Source organism: Ixodes scapularis, unplaced genomic scaffold (assembly GCF_016920785.2).
Source record: "Ixodes scapularis isolate PalLabHiFi unplaced genomic scaffold, ASM1692078v2 PGA_scaffold3__209_contigs__length_174095766, whole genome shotgun sequence".
In the NCBI taxonomy this organism is placed as follows: Eukaryota; Metazoa; Arthropoda; class Arachnida; order Ixodida; family Ixodidae; genus Ixodes; species Ixodes scapularis.
The window spans coordinates 93942537-93964889 of record NW_024609868.1 but is presented as its reverse complement, the minus strand read 5'-3'; the positions used below and the strand labels follow the sequence as shown (position 1 = coordinate 93964889).

Here is a 22353-nt window from a genome sequence, read left to right as displayed (position 1 = left end):
AATGCTACGCCTACAGCGGATCTGGAAAACCTTACATCGACGTGTCTAACGGCGTTCGTGCAGACCAGCAGTCGTTCCAGAGTCAGATCTGCAGCATCATGTAGTGTGACGGCCGTGAAGATGGGGCCCAAAGAAGGTGCAAGGTGTATGCACCACCCACGACACGGCATTGCGCTCTTCTGAACTTGCGTTGTCCCCGGCTGCCAGAAGCGTCCGCCTAGCTTGCATGGTTGTGCGATTCCCCTGGGAGCATTCCTAGTCTTTCTTACATGTGCTCGTCTCCGGGGTCTGTGTGATTTCAGCTGGGCTAGGTGGGTACATTGTAGGGTCGACGTGTTTCCGATTCTAGACGCTTGCCGCCTCAGTGCGACAGTACTCGCCGCACCCTAAACTTACCTGCTTTGCGCTCTTTCCCCTGGGTGTCGCTGATCTCGGTAACATACCTCAAAATCTGTGTCGTCTCCTTTAAAGGAATGTCAGTCAAGGCTTGCGGGTTGAGGTATCCATCACATTTTATTTAAAAACGTAGACCAGACCATTCAACCAAAAAGGGTTATCGTTGAGTCGTATTCACCCTATGGCACATAATATAATAGGGAGAAACTGGGCGTCCGAGACGCATACAATTGTATGGTGTATGTATGCAGTAGACACGTGCATGTAGTATTTACATCACAATAACAATAAAATGGTGGCTCGTCCCCTGAGGGACTGTTGCGGCTGTCGATGGCCCCCCGTGGAATCGCTCAGTTGCAGGTGTTTGCCAAGCTGCAAATTTGTTTTAAGCTGCAGGCGAAGACCTAGGCTTCTAGAGGAGGAAGAAGAGAGCCACCACCACGACCATGACACCCGACAGAGCTCCAATGGCCATCCACTGCCGGCGATCTGCAAACAGAAACACGCCCCCATCTTGTTTTGGAGCACTCAAAGCACAGTGTGGTTCTATTAGTAACACGCACAACCGTGCCAAAAATATTACGCAAGCTCGATCATGCTGACAAAAGACCACGCAGCATAGAATATATTTGGCACAAACTACCACATCGCAGAAATTGATGTCATGACTCGAGGTAACACGACGTGGTCGCGTCGCGACACTTTCCCCGCCAAATTTAGCTAGGAGATGGATGTCACGGGACATCAATTTCCCCGCCAAGTTTATTGGAGAAATTGATGCGAGGGTTTTCTTTGCAACGGTTTTCTCGTAAAATTCGGCCACCAAAACACGCTGTGCGTTAGAAGTTGCCACTAGTGGCTTTCCACGATTGGCCATGTGCTCCATGCAAAGTCCTTGGTAGAACTTTTTCTCGCTTTGAACGGTAAGAGGGGTATCGTGGTAGGGCAAATTGTTTGGTGGTGTTGAGGGAACTGCCACAGAGCCCGTGATCGCATGAAACTTTTCACAAGGGACCCGAAGAATACTGGATGCCTGCCCCATCTGCGTGAGACGGAACCGTTAAGGCTGGTTAATTCAGCGCCGTTTTCTCACGTTGCGAATTTATGTAACCTTGCATCGAGATACAACCAAAAGTCACCAGCACATTTGTGGTGCGCATTCCGTGGGCCAAGCTGTTTCCTTTAATCGGTTGCAACGTTTTGTACGAAGCAGGGGTATCTCAGTGACTCGCGGTCGTATCCGGCGCAAGGTTAGGTAAGCTTCGTACCGTAAGGAACCTGCCCTGTACGAAGCCCTCCTGATTGGGCAGTGTGCCCAGCATTGCCGGTGACCCGTTGTATTTAGCATGAGTGAATGTAAAACAGAGTGAATAGTATTCTATATGTCTCCCTTCTGCAAAGGCTTAAGGTTGTTGCAGCGACCACCAGTGCCATCTTGATGTGGCGTTTGGAGGAAACATGCGTTGCCTCCAGAGGTGTTGCAGTCGTGCGGTGACCAGTTTTCACCCTAGTAAAATACTTGGTCATACTATGCCTTTGTGCACGCCCCCGAACTTGATGTTACCGAGGGTGGATGGGCTCTGAAAACCATCGTCCCGAAGTCATAACCTTGACCTGACATCATAAATGTAGAGCAATAAGTGTGCCATCCAAACCTCTTGCCAGCTATCCACGGGGAATTGCGAACAGACACCAGCGAACGACTAGTCGGCAATAACCACCTGACAGAGAGAGAAATGCAATGGAATGTCAGTACCTTGCAGATAAATTAGAGAAACTTCAAAACCGAGCGGCGAAATTTGTAACAGGAAATTATAATGGAGATTAAAAAATTATAACAGATTAAAAATGTACTTGGTTGAGAAACTTTATTGTTAAGACGCAAAGATTTTCGACTGAGGTTCCTGCTTGCAATTTTTAACGATTTGACAGGTGTTGATAAAAGCGAATACACAGAATTGCCTAACTATATTTCAAATCGTATGGATCATTCCAGAAAGGTAAGGGAAATTTTCTGTGAACAGATTATAAGAAGTTTTAAATATTTCCAGACACAATTCCTCAGTAAAACCTGTTACCAAAGTCTTTTTTTTTTTTTTTTTTTATTAATAATGTGGGATTATTCTTCTCGGGAAATGGTCTTGATTTTTTGTTTATGTATGTATTCTCTTTTTTGACAGCCGAGGCTGTATATTCAAGTCAGTCTTGGGTAGTAACGCGTTACTGTAACTTCGTTACTTTTTTGGTAACTTGTAACTGTAACGAGTTACTTTTTAAAAATGTAACTTGTAACTAGTTCTATTACTTTTTTCTGAAGTAACGATGAAAGTAACGACGTTACTTTTGTCGTTACTTTGCAGTGTTTTATGAATAATATATCACTGAACGAGGGTGCAATTAAGCCATTCCTTGCACTTTCCAAATCGTCTATTCCGAAATTTCGAGTGTCAAGTTGGCCTTGCACAAAGTTGTGAATACGTTCTCTCTCGCGAGTCACGAACCGAATATAGCCACGTGTAGATTTTATGAAAAAATACCTAGTTATCTTTACGCACGCGCTTGTACTTCGTGCCTAAACACTACCATCTTACCGCCGTATTCAGAAACCTCACTCGAACTCTACTCAAACTGAAGGGCCCCTCCACTTCCTCGAAGAAGGCGCGAGGGCCGGCGCTGGCCAATCGCGACGGCGGATCCGTCCTCGCGATTGGCCAGCGCCGGCCCTCGCGCCTTCCTTCAGGAAGTGGAGGGGCCCTTCAGTTTCAGTGTAGTTTGAGTGAGGTTTCTGGAATTCGGCGGTTAGTGTCTTGAAGAACTACCTCTGCTGTGTTTTTTCTTTTTTCTGTGCAAACGCTTTTTAATCGGGTGAATCAACCGTAAAACAATAATACACGTGAAGGGCACTGCGCATGTCTCGTATTTTGATTAGCGCCACTACTCCGCACTGCGCATGTTTCGTATTTTGATTTGCGCCACTACTCTGGCGTGGAAACTTTCAAGCACTAACTTGGAGAAGCAACTGCTGCTAAGTTACAATATGAAGTAAAAAGCATACTTTTTTTTAAATTTTATGCAATAAAACAATGTGAGGGGCGTTTTCTAGTTTTTCTAAAATTTTGTTTTGTGTTATAGAAAAGTAACTGTAAAGTAACGTCGTTACTTTTTAAAAGTAACTGTAACTGTAACGAGTTACTCTTTTGTTGCGGTAACTGTAACGGTAACTTCGCTACTTTTTTCTGAAAGTAACTGTAACGAATTACTTTTTAAAAGTAACTTACACATGACTGATTCAAGTGTACTGTTTTTTAGATCTCCATTAAGCATCCATGGGCTGTACCTGCCAAAGTTTTGGCGCTGCAGGTTTTCTTTTGTAAATAAATAAATGCTAAGTATGAGATCATCATGCTTAGCATACCAGTACCGGCCCTAGTGCAGTCTAACATTTTGGATCCCAACATTGTTGGTCTCGTTATTTGCTAGGCCTAGGGTGACCAGTGTGGGACATTTTGTTTTCTAGACTGCCTGCTCAAGCTGAAGGTATGCCTGCCAGCGACATCATGCCACTGAAAAGTGTAGCAAAATTTGAATGCTGTTTGTGGCAGCACTAAGAAAATTGTTCAGAATTTAAAGATTAATTAAGGGGTACTAAATGACATGCTTGAGTATACCATAAATGTAGTTACCTTGGGCAGCTCAAAAATTGGCCAAGTACCCCTTTAAGCAGTGCGTATGCTAACAGTAATGAGCACACTGGGCATGTCCGGCACATACCTATCCATCAATGAATGGCTCAGACGTGCTAAACTACTGCTTAACTTTCCACGCAATGGGCTGTTCTTGAGAGATGAACGAACGATTTTTATTAACACAACTAATCGGCATATGGCTCATTATGATACAGCAAAATGTAGCCAATGAGCTGCTCTTTACAAGGAAAAGGAGGTCAGAATAATGTATAGAAAAAGTTCTACAAATCTAGCTGCTGAACTTCGGCTTAATTCAAAAATGAGACCAAAAGTTTAAATGTTTACGCGAGGGCGCAAGAATGATGTTCGGGCTTCCCGACGTCGTGCCCAAAGCTCGGGAACTCATATTTTCTACTTGTAACGATCGCCAATAAACCCTTTCACAAGTTCAGTGCCATCTAGTGGCTGAAATATCAGTCTAAATTAAGCTAATGGCAGATCAAATCTAGTACCTATTCACCAACGGTAGACGTATACAACGTTTTTCACCAAACAGTTATTTCTTTATTTGCTTTTGTTTGCATGGTGCCAAGAGACTACCATTCCGTACGAGGGACTTGGTTGAGTAAACTTCAATAAAACATACATTCTAATGCCGCGAGCTGTCCGGGGTATGCCGAAGTAGAGCATGCCGAGGACTTGCACAACGCCCTCAAATGCGGAGTGCAAAGGGGCATTGTGCAAAGAAGCTTGTAAGTCTCGTCACGGCGACGTCGAACAACAATACAGCAAACTGTCTGGATGCTCGGGCTTCGCATCGGTTCTCGTCTTCAAATTCTTCCTACACCAGCCATGAAAAGGCCGCCATTAGCATGTACAGATAACATACACTTAGGCGATGATAGTTATCGAAGTGGCCAGACTGAATTTCGGAACGAGCCTATTGCACTCGCACTACGCCAGGCAACAAAGCCCACAAGACGGCCAAGGGATAATGTATCGACACTCTCGACCAGAGATTTGCAAACTGGATTCCTGGAAGCGTGGGGATTCCCCAGAGCACCCTCGCAGTTTGCCGGGCTCCCAAATTTCCTCGGCCGTCCCCGACTCTCGGGGGAAAGTGTTTCCCCGATTTAAGCACTATTTTAGCAGATACGAGCCACTTATTGATGCACAACCATGAGGCAAAGCACTTCCTAGAACGCACATTATTGTTCATGTGGAGCGCAAGTTTGTCATTTTCTTGCACAGGAGGCGCTGATGTCAAAAGTGCCGAGTTTTTATTGACTGATTGAATAAAATTGTAAGTAGGCCTCTCCGCATAGGCTCCACAGAATTCTGCGCTGTTTTATTGCATCAGCATTATGTCTACCCACTATCGATCAAAGCCAATCGGAGCTCAGCGTCGTTCTGACAACACCACAACCCCTGCGCAACAAGCAGACGACTTGCTGTCCGCATAGGCTCCACAGAATTCTGCACTGTCTTACCACATCAGCGTCGAGACTGGGAGTGGGGATTTCCTCAGCCGTTATTTATGCCCGGTAGGGTTGTCCTCGAAATAGCAAAGTTTGAGGACTCCCGCTTGAACATTTCTGATCGGGTGGCCCCAGCACGGACGGCCGCACTCACCATTGGACATGTGCAGCACCTTGGCCATCTTTTTGAGGGCCCCGTCCATCTTGGACTCGGTGTTGTCCATGTCGTGTCCCAGGTCGTCCAGCATAACCGACTGCTCGTCCAGCTCGTTGCCGATCTGCTTGCTCATGACTTTGAGGCTGCCCACAGACTTCTGGATGCCCTCCAGCTCCTCGTCCTGGCTCACCATCAGCTCCTGCGACGACGAGACCGACACCCCTCGCGACCGACATCCGAGCCGCAGTTGCTGCTGACACACGCCCAAGCCAAAATGCGGGCTCGGGACGCACTGCTGGCCCAGGAGCAGCGGATGCAGTTGCTCTTCATTTAAACATGGGGCGGCATGTTTTATGGTAACAGCTCTTAGTGCCCCTTTCCCGCGAAAGCCTGCAACGTCCGTACGCAAAAACACACATGATCGCAAGGAATAACCACTTTGTCGCCGTTGCATCTCGCACAACCGCACCATCTATTGCAAGAAGTGCTATCGCTCCTTTTTTCTTTGAATCAATCACCCTAGCATTATGCATCCTCTTGTGGCTTTCCAATACGTCATACGTAGGGTTCCGTGCGAGAATAGTCAGCAAGGCCGGCGTTGGGCAACGCGAGGCACTGGACAAAAAGAAACACCGTAAAATACTGAGTATTCGTTCATTCCACAATAAGTGCCCACCCCTCAATTTTGTAATGTTCTAAAAATACTTGAAGGACATAGCTTCACATGTTGTTGACCTAAGAAGCGCCAATCCCCCAGTTATGCACGATTATCTCCAAATTTTTAGTGGATGCTTGCTTGAAATTTTATGGTAAAAAAAAAAAAGGAGAGGGGAAGGAAACTTAATTTTGTGTCAGAATTTAAATTATACATCACACTGTTATATACATGTACATTTGGTTTTGTTCAAATATAGCTACAAACAAGAAAAGCAAATTTTCTTAAAGGTGGCAAGGACATCCAGCGAATATTTCTTTATTTGTTTTAAGAATACTAAGAATCGACTTTTGCTAGCCAAGGTATGGAGGAGTACACAGTATAAGGGCAGGAAATTATAGGGAGATACATAAACTGACATTCTATTTAGCGAGATCTGGTAGTTGGAATGATAATCATTCACTTATAATGAAAATAATTCATCAAGAGCACTAGCAAAAGATTCAACTGCAGGAATGCTAGAAGGCAAACCATTTCAATCAAGGATAGACCTTGGAAAAAATGAATATTTAAAATGTATTTTTTGCACTGAAATTTTGGGTATTAGTTTATTGTGTATTCGTCTTGTGTTTCTCACATAATCCTTGAAGTTCACGGCAATCTTATCGTGTATTATGTTGTGCAAAAATTTAAAACGCTTTAATTTTCTAGATAACTAGAGTCTGCTAACCCAGAAACTGTATAGGATGACACAGACTTACAAATGTCGTAAACATTATAAATGAATTATAGTGCCTTGTTTTGAACGCCTTTCGATTGGTCAGTAAATGATAGAGAATGTAGATTCCACAGAATGTCCGCATATTCCAGTAATGGCCGACTCACACGACGAACCAACTTGCAGGACAAGTTGATCACGAACGACATGTCCACCGTTTGTCCGTCTCCCAAGCGTATCCACACGAGCGAGACGACGAGCAGGCACCAACAAGGACGAATCGAACCTCTTCGCAACCCGACAGTGCCACGAAACTCTAACATTGCACCGTTGTCCAAGAGAGAAATCAATGTTTGCTACTGCGATAAAGAATCGTATGCCGCTGTTACGTGCAGATCGAGACCGAACACCATGATAGGCCTCGCACGAAGCGCCACTGCTTTTGCCACTAAGTCATGACAGTGTCACAGGCAAGGTCCTGCTAGAGAAGGCTTCGATGTAGAAGTGACAATGTTCTGGGTTCGTGGAGGGTCACTTGGAGATGCCTTCACGCAATCTACACTCATGCACGTCACCCAACCACACTGCAGACAGAAAAAAGGTCTTGCTCGGTGAAAGGCTGATCGGACGTGCAAGAATTATTGCGGCGGAAGCTTCATGACACGGAAGCTTCATGACATGCACCCGGAGGAGTACCAGAACGTGCGTAGCATCACCCGGGCAAAGTGTCTGCAGTTTCTTTCACGCATAGAACCAAAAATCACGCGATAAATTGAAGCAGCAAACGCACAAAACACAACGATGCACCATTTTTGTTTTAAATATCTAAAAATAAAAAATAAAACATTGTACTATTGTTAACTGATTTTCAAGTCAATCTCCCGCCAAAAATCAGCGAGTGAAAAGGCGCTTGGCTTTATCAGTCTATGCGTCCACGGCCGAGGCGTGGATTGCAGGAATCGGTGATGTGCAAGTCACGTGATACAGAATCTGCGGAGGAAAATCGCGATTCGATCCGTCGTGTGAATCAGCTATAAAGGATGAATCAAAGAGGTGTTTGCCACAAGCTTCGTTTCAGAGGCACGACACACTGCCTTGCGTAACGACCATACTTTCGGGACGCAATAGCTATAATATTTTTAATATAAGAAACCAATTTAAATTGGACATAATGACCACACTTAGATACTTATATGAAGTGACGATTTCTAAAGGCAGGGAGTTGATAGCATAAACAAAAGTGGACACCTTTTCAGTGTTAATGTCATTAGCACACATTTCTTGACACTTAAATTCTTTTACTACTGTACTGGGGGCTCGCAATCTCGCAGATCATTAATAAACACCAAATAAAGTAAAGGATTGAGTACTGAGCCTGGGGTACTCTTAAAAGAATGGGTAATTCTGCAGATTTTGCCTTACGAACAGTACCATATTGTTGACGATTCTTAAGGTAAGCATCCATCTATCGTAAAAGAGAATCATGTTTTAGTACCTGTTTAAGTTTGTATAGTAATTTCCGGTGCGAGACTATCAAAAGCCTTTGTGAAATCTAAAAAAATGCCATCCGCTTGGCCATTCTTGTCTACTATGAAAAGAAATTCATGAATTGTGTGAATAAGTACTGTCACTGTTAAGTAACCGTATCGGGACCCATGCTGACCATTTAGCAAATAAGAGATCATATGCACCCAAACGAAGAAGACGCCAATCAGAAAATTGGCTGCAGAGAAACAATGAATGGTTGACATGATTATGTGCCCTCTCCCCGAAGCCCCCCCCCCCCCCCCCCCAAAAAAAAAAGCTATTTTTCTACCTCTTCTTCTTTTCTTTTGGCACTTGTTATTGATGCATAAACACAAATTTTTTTTTTACTGGTTCGAGCACTGTGGGTTGTGGGTCCCACATTCCACAGTCCCTTTCACGGCCCTGGTGCAAGCACGAGGCTTGGCGCATCTGCCCTGGTAGCTCGTGCCCAATGCCAGCCCCGGCAGTCAGTGTCAAAAGTATGAAATTGAGTGTTTTTTTAGGGTTTGTTTTCCCCCATGCACCTTGTGTTTTTCGCTGTCGGACAAGATATCTGCGTTTATCGAGGCTCGTGTCGAAGAAACCGGGACAGGGACTCCCCAACCCCCAGGGAACATGCGGATGAGCCAAAAACTTAAAAAACTTCTTGGTACCAACACGAGAAGAAAAAAGAGACAGTGGGCATGGTGCCTGAAGAATGAAGCAACCTTGCAGGCAGCTTAGAGGAGGCCGTACTAATTCAAAGTGTTTCCTATCCAAGCACAGCTCTAATTCAAGGTTTTGCCTAGTAAAGCACAAGTTTAATTCAAGGTTTTTTCTATTCAAGAACAACTCTAATTCAAGATCTTTTATATTTAACAACAGTTTGAATTCAAGGTTTTTCAACATTCCCCCGACGAACAAAACTGGCTCCTGGGGGTTTGCTTTTCAGGATTTATCGGTGCATACCAAAAACACAAAACCTTTGTTTTATACTGCCTCGCAAATGTGTCCGAACCCGCTGTCAAGTGCCTGAGCGCACGCATGATTCTGCAGAACCCCTTGAGATGTCCCAACATTCCATAGACGTCCCACGGACATTCGTAAGACGTCCGTGCCGCCCGGGATCCCCACGCACCTGTTGCTGCCTCTGGGTTGTGTCGAGCAGACGTCGGATGGGACTCTCTACCTCGTTCCTCAGGCTCGTGTACTTGGCCGTCCGAGAGGGGTTGAACAGCTCCTGCGGGCAGACAAGCTCGCTCAAAATCAAAACGCAGGATGCAAGCCGTCTAGGTCGCGACATGGGACATCCTCCGTCTCCAGTGTATGCAATGCTGGAAACTCGATCGGCACGCACACGGTAGAAAAGTGACGCAATCACTCGAGTATTCACCCGCACCTCTACTCCACTAATAAATCCGCACGGCTGGCCAGCTCCCATCAGTGTTTGCCGCGCCGGCACCTCGCAGCGTCTTGTGACTGTGTAGACGCTAGCTCGTGGAGACGCCGAGACGCGTGTGTCTGCCGCACTGCAGCGTACATTCAGCGAGCTTCGGCGTGTTCACCACTTGGGGTGGATCTGAGATCCGCCGACGACAACGCAGTGCGTGGGTCTGGTCTTTTAGGTAGTATGCAGACAGCAAGTCGACTGCTTCTTGCACGGGAGTTGCGGTGACATGATAACGTCGCCGAGGCCTGATTGGCTTTGTTTGAAAGGATAGTGGGTAGACCTCAATGCTAGATGCCTTGAGGTCTACCTTATCTTTTCTTTTTTCTATCAGCCAATCAGCTCGGCGTTCTGGCATCGTTGCAACCCCTGTGCAAGCAGCAGACGACTTGCTCTCTGTATTAATTACGGCCGCCCATCCACCTTTCCAGCGAGCACACATAAAATCGTCATTGCGTTCAGGGTAAGAAATGTAGCAAATAACGAGGTCGAGAAAGTGATTCTCCACAAAAATGCAATCGGTGCAAAAAAGTATTTCACCTAAGGATGCTTTCTATACCTCATATATCGCTGGGCTTCTCTCAATCGTGGTGATCGACTATATGTGTGCTCCGCAGAAAATGGATGCGCAGGCTTTGCCCACGTCTGTTACTCGAGTAAATATGGTATTTGCCAATCCCGAGGCCTTTCTTATGCCTGAAACAGCCGCAAGAGAGCCACCTACTGTGAAATACCGAGCATCCCCTCATGATCTTGCAGGTGGCCACCTTTTATCTTTCATAACCTTAGAACTGACCAGACAAAATCCTTGGCAAACTTTGCTCAATGAGGAGAGCACCCCCCCACCTTCTCACTCCACCCCAAGTTTGGTAACAATCAGTAACAAACTTTTATGCAACTTAGGATGGATGCTTTCTCGCTATATTGTGGTACTAAGCAAATGACAAATAAAATTAGGGAAACAAGTTTTACGTTTTTCACACTTGGGCTTGTCATGCTCTCGATCTTTCAACAGACATTAGTAAAAATTGAATGCAGAGCAGAAGAAAAGAAAGGCACTACTCACCATACTAGAAGGCCTCATTTTCTTATTCTTTGACTTGCTTTCAAGAACCTTCTCTTTCATACACTGCAAAAAAAATAACAATCATTCCTCCGGCCGTGCCTGGTATGCACTGGGTGACACAGGGGCATTGTTAAAAACTCTCTGCGATACCAGTTGACAATTTCATTATCCTCGCCTCTCTCATATAGTAATCGAAGCAGCTGGCGTTTCGATTATACCCTTTAAACGTCAAGAGGGATGTCAGCCAGCTACAGTAAAGGGATCCAGGGGTGGAAGCAAGCTTCAACCTTTTGTAGCAGGTCTGGAAGCAGCAAAAATGCCCCTTTGGAGCAGCTATGAAACAATAAAAGTTCTGCTTTGTAGCAGTTCAGCAGCCACAAAAGTCAAGTTTCTTAGCAGTATAAGTAAATCTTGGAGCTAGTCACCCAGGCCAAACTTGGGGCTGTAAGTGCAGAGGTGTTTTTCTAAATACAAAAACAACGAAAAAGCACTTCCATGTGACGTTCGGAAACCATATCCAAACATACCCTTTCCTGAAATATAATCCAGCCCATAGAATAAAAAGCAAACAGCATAATTGCAATTTCTCTGAATGGCAGCTATTTAGAACTGTCCTGGTAGTGGGCTGGTTCCTCTTATGGATTTCCAATAAAAGGCATCAACAAAAGCACAACTTAAGCCTCATGAAAACAAAAAGTTGTGTCTATTTAACAACCCAAATCACAAGTTCCATAAGTTGAAAACAAAACCATTTCAAGATGCAATCTACCATTTCCAGATGCAGTATACTGTATTGACTCGAGTAATAGCCGCACTATTTATGAACATGACCCTTGCGTCTACTTTCCCACAGAACACATATACAGCAAATCATTACGCTGCGCATAAATAACGTAGCATAACATAACACGATTCTCCATGCAAATGCAATCTTCACAGATGGTATCTTCGCACGAAAACATTATCTCTGTCCTGTAAACCGCTGGAATCATGCTGTTCATCGTGGTGATTGGTAATCTGCATGCTCCGCAGAAAAGCAAACCCTCAGGTTTTCTTCATAAACAGTGCAGCTACTACTCGAGTAAATATGGTACCAAGATACCATTTCAAGATGCAAATATGAAATAAAGCCGAATACTTATTGACTACACTCTTCCTTATTAGGAAATACAAATGCTCCAAGTCCCTGTTTAGCTAACAAATACTCATAATTAACAGAGCTACTCTATCTGATAAAAGTATAAACCCAAAATATTAAAAACTTCACGATATCATCCCCGCTCAAACATATGCACTTAAGCCCTTACTAGAACAAGCACGACTGTATAGAATGAAGAAAAAGTGGGTTTAGGAGTTGGATAAAACAAAAAAAGTGACTGACAAAACTAGCAAGTGAGACCATAAAATGGAAGGTTTTTCATCACAAGTCAACTGCTTGGATGCATACTAGCACAACAGTTTAGAGCTTGCATCGCTCAGCAGGACATTCCCACTGCTCTCCTTGTCCTTCTGCCGGCTTGCTGTTTGTGTGCCAGAATGTGTATTTGCCACGTACGTCATTTACAAGAAAGTTTACAGATGAGGCAACCAATTATCGCTTTTATTGTTACAATTACGGCCCAAAGAACGGAAGCGGTCCCAGCAAAAAGAAACACCCTAAACACGAAAAAAAAGGTGCCAAATGTTTGTTCAGTTTTGTAGAGTAGCTATCGCTTTCCCCAGAGATTAGATGATAGGTGAACACATGCCAGCAGGTTCTAAGGTATGCTTAGATACCGTAAAGTCCCGAAATAAGACCCACCCAAAATGAAAAGATAAATGTTGAAAAACTTTCGGGTAAAACCATGTGACAGCAAAATTTTTTTTTATTTAAAAAATTGGTGATAAGCTCGGGAAGAAGAGGGGAGGGTGGAGGCATTACAAGTTACGTGAAACGGGAACTCTTCGACTTCAAAGTTTCCTATTTTTTCCCTCACCAAAGTCTCGGGTTTTAAACATCATTATTAACATCACCAGCTCGCCTGTCAATAATGATATCACGGATCGCAGACACGGCGAATTCGTGTCCCCTGGTACGATAAGTATGCGGGAATTTGCTATGAACACCCCCGATATGGGTACAACACTAGAACTCGGACGCAGAGCATTCACACTCCACAGTGCAATATACATGCAAGAACCAGCTACAAACTCTGGTGTCATAAGAACCGGTATCACGTGCGCCATATGCACCGGTTTTGTAAAAACAGATTTGTGCATCTGCAGCTTCCATCACCCTCAAGCATATCGCGTAATCAACAATGCGCTACCTGCATGGTTAGGGGCAGTCTTGGGAATTACTTTAGGTACAACATACTTAAAGTACTTCTTCAACTAGATTTAGAAAACTTGTCCTTTTTTTCTTAAGTACATTCTCTGAGTATGTACTTGTACTTTACTTAAAGTATTTTTTTCTGGTACCTACCAAGAAAAGAGCAACCCCCGACTTCAATGTATACTATCCAAATTTGGCCTCGTTAAATTTGTATCACAAAAAGATGCTTTGTCAACTCTGAATAAATACTAAAGGGGCGAATATAAGAGTTCACAAACCGCTAACAAAGAAACAGTGTATCATCATGTGAAAACATGCTATCGTCTTTCCAGATATCGTCTGATCGTTGCTCTGAGTGAAGTAATGGTGGCTACAAGGCCGATACAAATAGGTGCCTTATAAGTTGATTGTTAAATAGTTTGCCAGTGAGAGTAAAAGAACTACCGTAAAATACCGGAGCGCCCATCCCTTTCACCAAAAACTGGGTTGATCGAGACGTGTGTACTTGTCCGGTCAGATCGGGCACTTAAAGGGATACTGCAACAAGATTTCGGCGCTTATTTTTTGGTCTATACGTGTTTAAAAGAGCAGTATCACATCGGACACACTAATATCTTGTTAAAAGACAGGAAAAGGAATTTTAAAACCGAATTACATGATTAGCAGAGAGCACCTGGCAGATGTCGCTAAAGCCTCGTTTGTAATGCCCATCTAGGAACCTTCACAGGTAGTGACAATAACTGTCTCACCTACAACTATACATGCTTTGAACCTGACGTCATCTTGACAGCTCTACGGCCACCACAAGAGAAGCACAAGAGAAGAGGGGAGGGAGGAACTCCCCACTCAACTGGACCCTCTTTTGCGTGTCTCAGACGGCGCAATTCTCTCTCTACAAGGTTACAGAAGATCAACCCGTCACTCAAAATTCACACAAAGCACCTTTGCGGTTAGTTGGTTAGTTGCGGTGGCACCAATTGCTGGCATGCTTTCCCCGCTTTGGTGGCAGGTATGGCTAGGGCATCCTGACGACATCAGCCTCGCCGCAGCTTTGCTCATCCCGAGACAGACTATGTCACGATTGTGCCCGACGTTGCGTGCTCTCTGAGCACTTGCCAGAGTGGGCTTTTTATAACGAAACATACAGCCATCAGGCTCAAATACGAATGTGCAATTGTTATTTGCAGATATGTGGATCATATTAAGCCTATTTCTGAACATGACAGGTATATTTCAAATTTCATTGAAGTATCCCTTTAACGTATAATGTGCAGAATTCCCAACTTTGGGAAATGTTAATAGTGGACTTTTGAACGAAGCAGGTGCTTCTGCCGTATTTTACGGTAGTCTGTGGCCACTTGACTTTACCAAAATTTGCCACCATTTACAAGAATAACTGATGCACCCCCCCATAAACCTTGGGGCAATGCACACCAGATTGGGAATGAAAGTTCACCATGATTGCATTAAAAAGTATTTGTACTTTAACCTGAAAAAACGCTGTATTTATAGTACTTCCAAGTAGATTGCACCCAGTGTACTTACTACTTTACTTGAAGTACATAACCCCTCATTTACTTTGTACTTTACCCAACACTGGTTTGGAGCAATAAACAGAGACAAAGTTGAGACCTCTCACCTTGACTTCATTTTTGGATTGTTCAATGAAAGACTTGCGGTTCCGGATCTCTTTGTCGTCAATCTTAAACTTCTTTGGATTTTTTTCAACGATAGCTAGGTGTGGGTAAAGGCAAAATCTTGCAACTATAGACTTCAAGCAGCTCAACTTAAGAAATAAAGCGAAACATATCGTGCACATGCCGCCAATGGGGCTAACACCCAATCCCCGTCTCATCAATTTTTTTTTTAATGTTAAATTTATTAGTTATATAATTTATAAGTCCTTAAACAACAACTTAATTGTCTTGTCTTTGAGCTCGCGGCCATCTCGAATTTTTTAACCATTCCGGAGCAGGTGTCCTCTAACTTTGTACAGCTCACCTCCAAATTTTTCAGGAGCACTTGCTCAGTATTTTACGGTATTTTGAGCCTACCATCCAGTGGCATAGCTAGGCCATCCTTATGTTTTTCGTAAACCCCCCTACCCCCCCATTCACTCCCCGAGATCGCAGCCAACCAGTAAAGCAGGGTGGGTGCTGCCAAGGAGGGGGCGGGGGGGTGATTGATGCCAGGGGTACATGACTGAGACGCCTGGTACCAGCCCAGGGCCCCCAATTGCTACACCACTGCTACCATCCAAGATTTACTGGATGAAATGCAATAAGAATAATTTGACTGGTGACACTGCCCAGAGATAAACATACTTAAAAGTCATGTTGTGCAATAATGCCTCAGAAGCCCTATTGTTAAATATCAACACCCATATTCACCAGGCGCGAGTAGCGCCTGTTTAACCACCGACTAGTGACGTCATCGACTAAAATGATCACATGGCGAGTGATAGTCGTCGCTAAGTGAGCGCTTGGTATTCAGGGTGTTTAGGGCCTAGTCGCCCCAAGCAAATAAGAAGTCGACTAACAAATCTTAGTCATGGGGTAGGGCTAGTTTAGAACGTGTTTAGCGGGTGACTAGCGGCTCAGTGCCATGGCCGACTCGTATTACCACTGGACGCCAGTGCTAACGAAGCACTTGCTGTCACGGAACGCTGGGGGACACATCTAGAAAGAATTGGAGGAGCAAATAATGTGCAAGTAGCCATGTTCAGGGGTCAGAGATACCACTAAAAAGATCTCGGCAGGGCACTAGATGACGAGAAAAAAAACACATTTACAGGCGCTTCCATATTTGTTTATGTCGCTGGCAATGCGGCTTCCGTGTTTCTCCCTGGCGTTGTTTTTAAATTTTTCTTTGTAAAGCTCCGTCTCGGACAATATGTCTCTCATTGTAACTTTCTTTTCCTGACAAACATTTAAAGTTTAGCTTTTATACGATAAAATACCCATTTACGCAGTGGCGTTTAAGTATGCATATGCGTGACCTATCTTTTTACGTCACTTCCGCTTGTTAGTTCCGACTAGATAGTCACCCGCTCGCTTCACGCTCGTGAATACCGTAAAACATAATCGCTCGTTAGTTGCAGATTTCTCATTTAGCTCGCGACTACTTAGTCGTGCTACTAACCTTAAAAGGCCGCTAGTTAGTCGCGCCTGGTGAATACGGGTGCAAGTCTCTTTCAAGGAAACAGCCCGAACAGGGTTATTTGAGAAAAATTATACGGTATTTAAGGTCAGCAGGACCTGCCCAAGCTGCAGATCCTGTCGATCTCCAAATCAAAACCCCATTGTAATGGTGTAATGGCACACCCAGGTTTTCGTGGCTTGTGCTTTTCTGAGCACAACTTAATTAACAAGTGCAGCTGCACCTTGGCTCTGTAGGTGTAGACAGGAAAACATAAAAAGTTTGAACAGCTGCAGTAATCTGCAAAGCGGCGTCAGGTTGCGCAAGGGCACAAGCTCGACAAGCACGTCCCCAAGCTTCTTCGGCATTTCTTGAATGTAAAAGGATACCGATCGTCTCTTCTAGATCTTCCAAGTCCCACTCTATGCTTCGCAAGCCGTTGCGAAGTTCGTTCGTGGTCCAGTCGAGTTCTTCCTTGCAGGGCAGGCTGGACGGGTCCTGGTACTGGTTCCACCTCTCAAAGAGGCTCTTGTTCTTCGCTATGGCCTTGACAATTTCACTGAAAATCACAATGTCATCGTTTTAGCCCCCTTTCGAAGAATGGCAGCAGCATGATGCAGCAAAAGGAACTGCCACCAGACGTTAAAGGGATCACTTACTTACGTGATATTCTCCTAAAAGAATCAACGGCGAAATTACTCAGAGATGCAGCTGATCTTTCAATACAAAGTAAAAAGTAATGCCCACATAATTTACTTGATACGACTGCTCATCCAGATTGTTACGGATAAGATAGACTTTGCCATCACTATTGAGGCCGAACACATTATTGTTTTCATATTTAAAAAGAACAATTATTTTTAGCGAGTGATTTTGTGCACTCATAGTCAGTGACAGGTGAAGAACTTCGTAGATGCTCTGCCTCCAGCACACACTCATTGCCTTCTGCACGTTTGACAATGTGCTATCAAAGGCAGAAAGCTTGCGCTCAAGGCAAAGCTTGTATTGGGTTCATAATAATAATAATAATAATAATAATAATAATAATAATAATAATAATAATAATAATAATATTGTATTTGCAGATAAGAAAAACTACCCTGGGTGACGTGCTAGGCTGAGCGGATACGTGGAAACCCGTATGTGATGCGCCTGCTAGCCAGTCACCTAGGGGAAAGTCTGAATCATAGTAAACAGAAAAACATAAATACACCTCCAACAGCTACATTTAAAAGTGCTCCCCGGCCTTTCAAAAAAAAAGGTAACCGTCAATCGAAGTGCTCAAAAAAAAAAAAAAAAGTGTTGCTATTGGTTTTTCATGCTCTGTAACTCCCATACCTTAGAGTGTCCATCGCCGAGACATCCAAGGCGAGCGCAAGGTAGTACTCCAAAGAACAAGATCTCATTCCTGTGTGTTTCCCATCTCGTCATATCGCCCGTATCACGACGTCGCACGATAAACCTCAGGTAGAGGTCCGAGCCTCTCAACATTATCCCCAAAGCAAAAAACAAAACAAAAACAGGAACCTTTGTACAGCACCCCGTCGCCGATCAGTAGATTACTAAAAGGAATGTTGATTCCACGACTGCCTGCTACCTTCCGTGACAATGAATGTTTCCAAACGAACTTGCGTGGAGTCCAGTTTTATTGACTTTTCCTCGTGTCGTGTCGTCGTCGCAGGTGACGAACAGCGGTCGAACGCGACAACGCGTTCACTGAATCGAAGCTTTTCGCGCCTCGTATAAGCCGTAACGCTAGTCTCGAGTTTGGGGAACCAAAAAAAAAACAAGTCGCATTCCTCCGCGCGCGTCACCCCAGCTTTAAAGCTAGCAAAACACCTGCATTTGGGCGCACTGTTCTTTCCTGGAACAAGAGACATAGTAGCAAAACAGGCGAAGGTCGTCAAGATATTTCAAACAGCGCCTGGACTCACTGTCCCTAAAGAAACAGCACAACACAAAGTTCGTGACTAATTATGATTGATTGAATCAACGTGCAGTGTAAAACGCGAGCAAACGGAGCGTTCCAACTCACTCTTTCACGGCAAAGAATGGATCCTCAAGACTCATGACCTCTACGATGCACTCATAACATCCGCGAAGTTAGTAATGGCATGAGTTCTCATGAAACTGTTTCGCTAGTGGGCGAAATTTGTGATATCGCACGGGAGGGAGCACGGACGATCAGCCTTTGGACAGATTACGGTAGGCAGCGCCGATGACGTCTCCGAGAAACAACAAACCAAAATTGGAACGCTCGCGCACTGTTGCCAGAGGTGGAAGCCGAGAAAACCGAAATAACAGTGTTGTCGTCACCTCATTGTATACCACTAGATGCGGAGAAAACCACATACACTGCCTCTATGTACACTGCGGTACGGTTGGTGCGGAAAAATTAAGAAACTTTCAAGCCGAAGGAACAGACGGCTCTAGGAAAACGCCTCAACTTTCATTTTGTTTTGCTTTTAATGCGTGAGCATTAGAACGCTTGTTTTGACAAAACCCCGGCGGTGTCTTTCGTTTGCCCGCTACAGGAAGAGAGAGATAAGGAAGGGGAGAGGACGGCGCGTACGACGCTCCCGTTGGTCCGAAGCGCTGGCGTCAGCATGCGTCAATCTCTAGGCTCTCCCCCTCCTTCTCCCTCTTTTCCAGTAGCTGACAAACTGAAAGACACCGCCAGGTTTTCGTCAAAACGAGCCCTTTGGTTTTCGTCAGTTACGCGCACAGCTGGCGCGGAGCCAGAGAGGAGGAGGCGCTGAGCAACACCCCCTAGATAACAAGGACTCAGTGCTGAATGAGATCACGCAGAGTGTTGAACCGAAATTTTTATCGGTTTGGTTCGGGTTCGGGTTCACGGCTTTCGGTTCGGTTCCGGTTCAGTTCCGGGGAGCAAAAAATAACGGTTCAAACCGGTTTGAACCGCTAAATTGAGAATACATTTTCCGCGTTGTTCTGCCAATAGACAGTATTTACGCCGTGAAACGATTAACTATATAGCTTCTATCGTCCGGGCAATTCACTTGTGTTTTCAGGTACCAAAAATATGAAATTCAGCTATTTATAATTTCACGTATATAACGTCGTGTTCATACGACTCAACATCCCTTTGTTTACGAGTCATATAGATCAGTGGTCTCAAATAGATCAGTGGTCTCAAACTCATTTGAGTGTGGGGGCCAGATAGTGCACACAGGAAAGGCCGAGGGCCAACGTAAGGCGAAGGGGGGGGGGAGAGATTTCAAAGATTAAAAGAGAAGAGACCTTGTGTTTTTTGCGTTCTGTAAACCCACAGTTTTGCCAGTGGCAGCTTTAGATTTTATGTTTATAAGGGCATGGACCAGAGATCGCAAGGTCCTTTCACTTTATCGATTAATAAAGTTTATGATGATGATGATGATCTGTTTATAGGACTACTTTGGGCCTTGACACGATGTGATAACAAGAATTAAAATGACACTGGCTCGCAAATGTGCTGGGAATTTTAGTAGAACAAGATCAAGTACATGTACTGTCATTCCCGTTTCTCAATTCGCTCAGGAATTAGTCAATCTCAACACGATGACTCTAACAAACAATCAGTTAATTTTACAGGTTTTGCTTTCCGGGCAATTTTTAATACAAGACTATGAACAAATGCTTGTACTTTAATTTGGATATTGTTTTTTAGGAGAGCAGAGCGCGTAGCTTTATCTTTGGCTGTTGCTTTTGCTGATCGGGAGTTAGCGCAGCCGAGATGCATTCTTCAACGAAGAGTTCGCGCTTGCACCCTAGTAGCAGAATTGTAAGTACATTACAAAGAGATGAGAAGCAAAAAATAAAGCGAAACAAAGAGCAAATCAACACAATAAGTATAAACCATGTGAATACGTTAAAATATGAGAGTTATTTTTCGAACAAAAATGAATCGACGATATGAGATCACTCTGGCGCATGTCATTTCTAGCGCTGGAGTCATGGAAACCGGGACTCGTAGCTGGTCACCTGCGGGCCGCGTCCCAGCAAGTTGCGGGCCGCATGCGGCCCGCGGGCCGCGTGTTTATAGGAACCGTGCGCCCCGACCAGGGCGCCCCTAGCGGCAAACGGGTCCATTGCATCGGGGAGCTTCTGCCAGTCGCTGCGTTGGTTGTGCGTTGAAGTGGGTTGGCGCTGTAATTTCTGAGATGGCTATTCCACACCAAGAAAGCCGCAACAATTGCTGCGTGGTCGGCTGCAACAGTACGTCGAAGATCGCGCACGGCACGTAGTACTACATCGTCCCTTCGAAGCCGTACGAGGCGGAGTACTGCGCGATCCAGGTGCGACTTGTGCGTCCATAGAGGTTAGTGGCGTTTCTTACCTTCCAGTTCGCGCTTTGTTTAAGCTGCTGACGAATAATATAATTAACTTTTTTTCTATTCTAGCGACGATGGAACAGCATCTGTTGATCATTTCAGTAAATGATCAACAGCAAAGCTAGTTGATCATTTACTGAAATAAAACATCAGAGCGCTATACGCTGATTTTTGAGTAGCCATAAATATTCTAAGAACGCTAACCACTTCGCAACGGCAGCCACGAGCGAGAGTTCGATGTTACGTAAAGCCCGCCGGTACAGCCCAAAGGTGGAGAGCGTCAACCTCCCGGTTTGTTGTCTGCTAGATGAGTCGGGCGCGTGCCCTCTCTCTCGTTTTACCCCGCCGTACAGGTGGTGTTGGCCGAACCCACTGAACTTCCCGGATGTGCGGAGAGGGCGCTGCGGTTGAACAAAATGGTACCGCCCTGAGAGCACTAAATGGAATGGTCTATATATTTTACCTGAATTAAAAAAAAAAAAACGGAAGACGTTTACAAACCCCTGTAACACCGAATTAGAGAGCAGCTCTTGAGGAGGAGGAGGGGAGGGTATACGCCTCGCAAATGGGCTCATTTTCGTCTTCTGCGCATGAGAAAGGAAGTAGCGGTGACGTCAGAACGCCGAGCCTTGATTGGCTGATCGCGACCCCCTATCTCAGCGTCGTCTGCTCCTTTGCAACGTCGTCTGGGGGGATCGGTGGCCTGGAGAAAGAAGACGCCGCAGCGAAAGGCTGCGTTTTCATGTTCTCCGTTCAAGAAAACAAATCGGCCTCTGGCCGAGGAATTCAGGCTACAGATTCAGATGCTACCATTACTGCAATCGACGACTACCGTGTTCTGATGCCACGTCTGCCTACAGGTAACCTCGTTCTAAATTCTGTCTTCCTTCATGGGGATCTCGCTGCCAGACCATACCGAGCTCCGAACTTCAGAGATCAAGGGCATCTTTGATCTTGAATTGAATTGAAGTATATCTAAAGGATATAATCGCCATGGGACAATACCAAATGTCTCATGTGTGGATGGTCCAGTGTGCGACTTCGCTTGCAAAAGCAAAGCTCGTCGCATGTGAAGACCTGAAGGTGAAAGGACGGAAATGTCTCGTTGTTGATCCAGGGACAAAGGAGGTGAAGATCAGACTGCTTTGGTTACCACCTTATATGGAAAACCGAAGAATCGTTGAAGCGATGGAACCCTACGGCACAGTACGCTCCGTAGTGCGAGAAAAGTGGAGATGTGAAGGAATGGAGGACATGGAAACCCTCAACCGTGAAGTACAACTGACCATTCGAGACGACACTAACGTGAACAAGATTCCACACCTGATGACCATCTTCGGGTGCCAGAGCTTGCTTCTTATCTCAGGTCGGCCTCCTTCGTGCCTACGATGCCATCGAGTGGGCCACATTCGCCGCCATTGCCGGACTCCCTGGTGTGCGAAATGCCGACGGTACGGGCAT

The 22353-nt window shown here is 45.0% G+C and overlaps 1 protein-coding gene across 2 annotated transcripts; it reads right to left on the bottom strand.

Annotated features, from left to right (window-relative positions):
* Nucleotides 1-494: 494 nt before the first annotated feature.
* LOC115332939 (syntaxin-6) lies at nucleotides 495-18811 on the bottom strand. Of its 2 annotated transcripts, none has more exons than XM_029995421.2 (7): nucleotides 18597-18811; nucleotides 16951-17120; nucleotides 15063-15157; nucleotides 11110-11172; nucleotides 9735-9836; nucleotides 5715-5916; nucleotides 495-885 (listed from the first exon to the last, which is right to left on the bottom strand). In XM_029995421.2, the coding sequence occupies exons 1-7, from the start codon at nucleotides 18629-18631 to the stop codon at nucleotides 809-811; spliced, it is 744 nt and encodes a 247-aa protein (XP_029851281.1). In that variant the 5' UTR covers nucleotides 18632-18811; the 3' UTR covers nucleotides 495-808. The 2 variants fall into 2 exon arrangements, with proteins under 2 accessions (XP_029851281.1, XP_029851280.1); XM_029995420.4 differs by lacking the exon at nucleotides 18597-18811 and adding an exon at nucleotides 17900-17994.
* Nucleotides 18812-22353: the final 3542 nt, after the last annotated feature.

What these genes read in the sequence shown, in the direction of transcription:
- LOC115332939 (XM_029995420.4), bottom strand. Translation starts at nt 17,967, where the DNA reads ATGAGATCTTGTTCTTTGGAGTACTACCTTGCGCTCGCCTTGGATGTC. An exon ending in AGATCTAGAAGAGACGATCG is followed by an intron (nt 15,158 to 16,950) that starts GTATCCTTTTAC and finishes ACCCACACCTAG; the next exon opens with CTATCGTTGAAAAAAATCCA. An exon ending in AAATGAGGCCTTCTAGTATG is followed by an intron (nt 9,837 to 11,109) that starts GTGAGTAGTGCC and finishes GTCTGCCCGCAG; the next exon opens with GAGCTGTTCAACCCCTCTCG.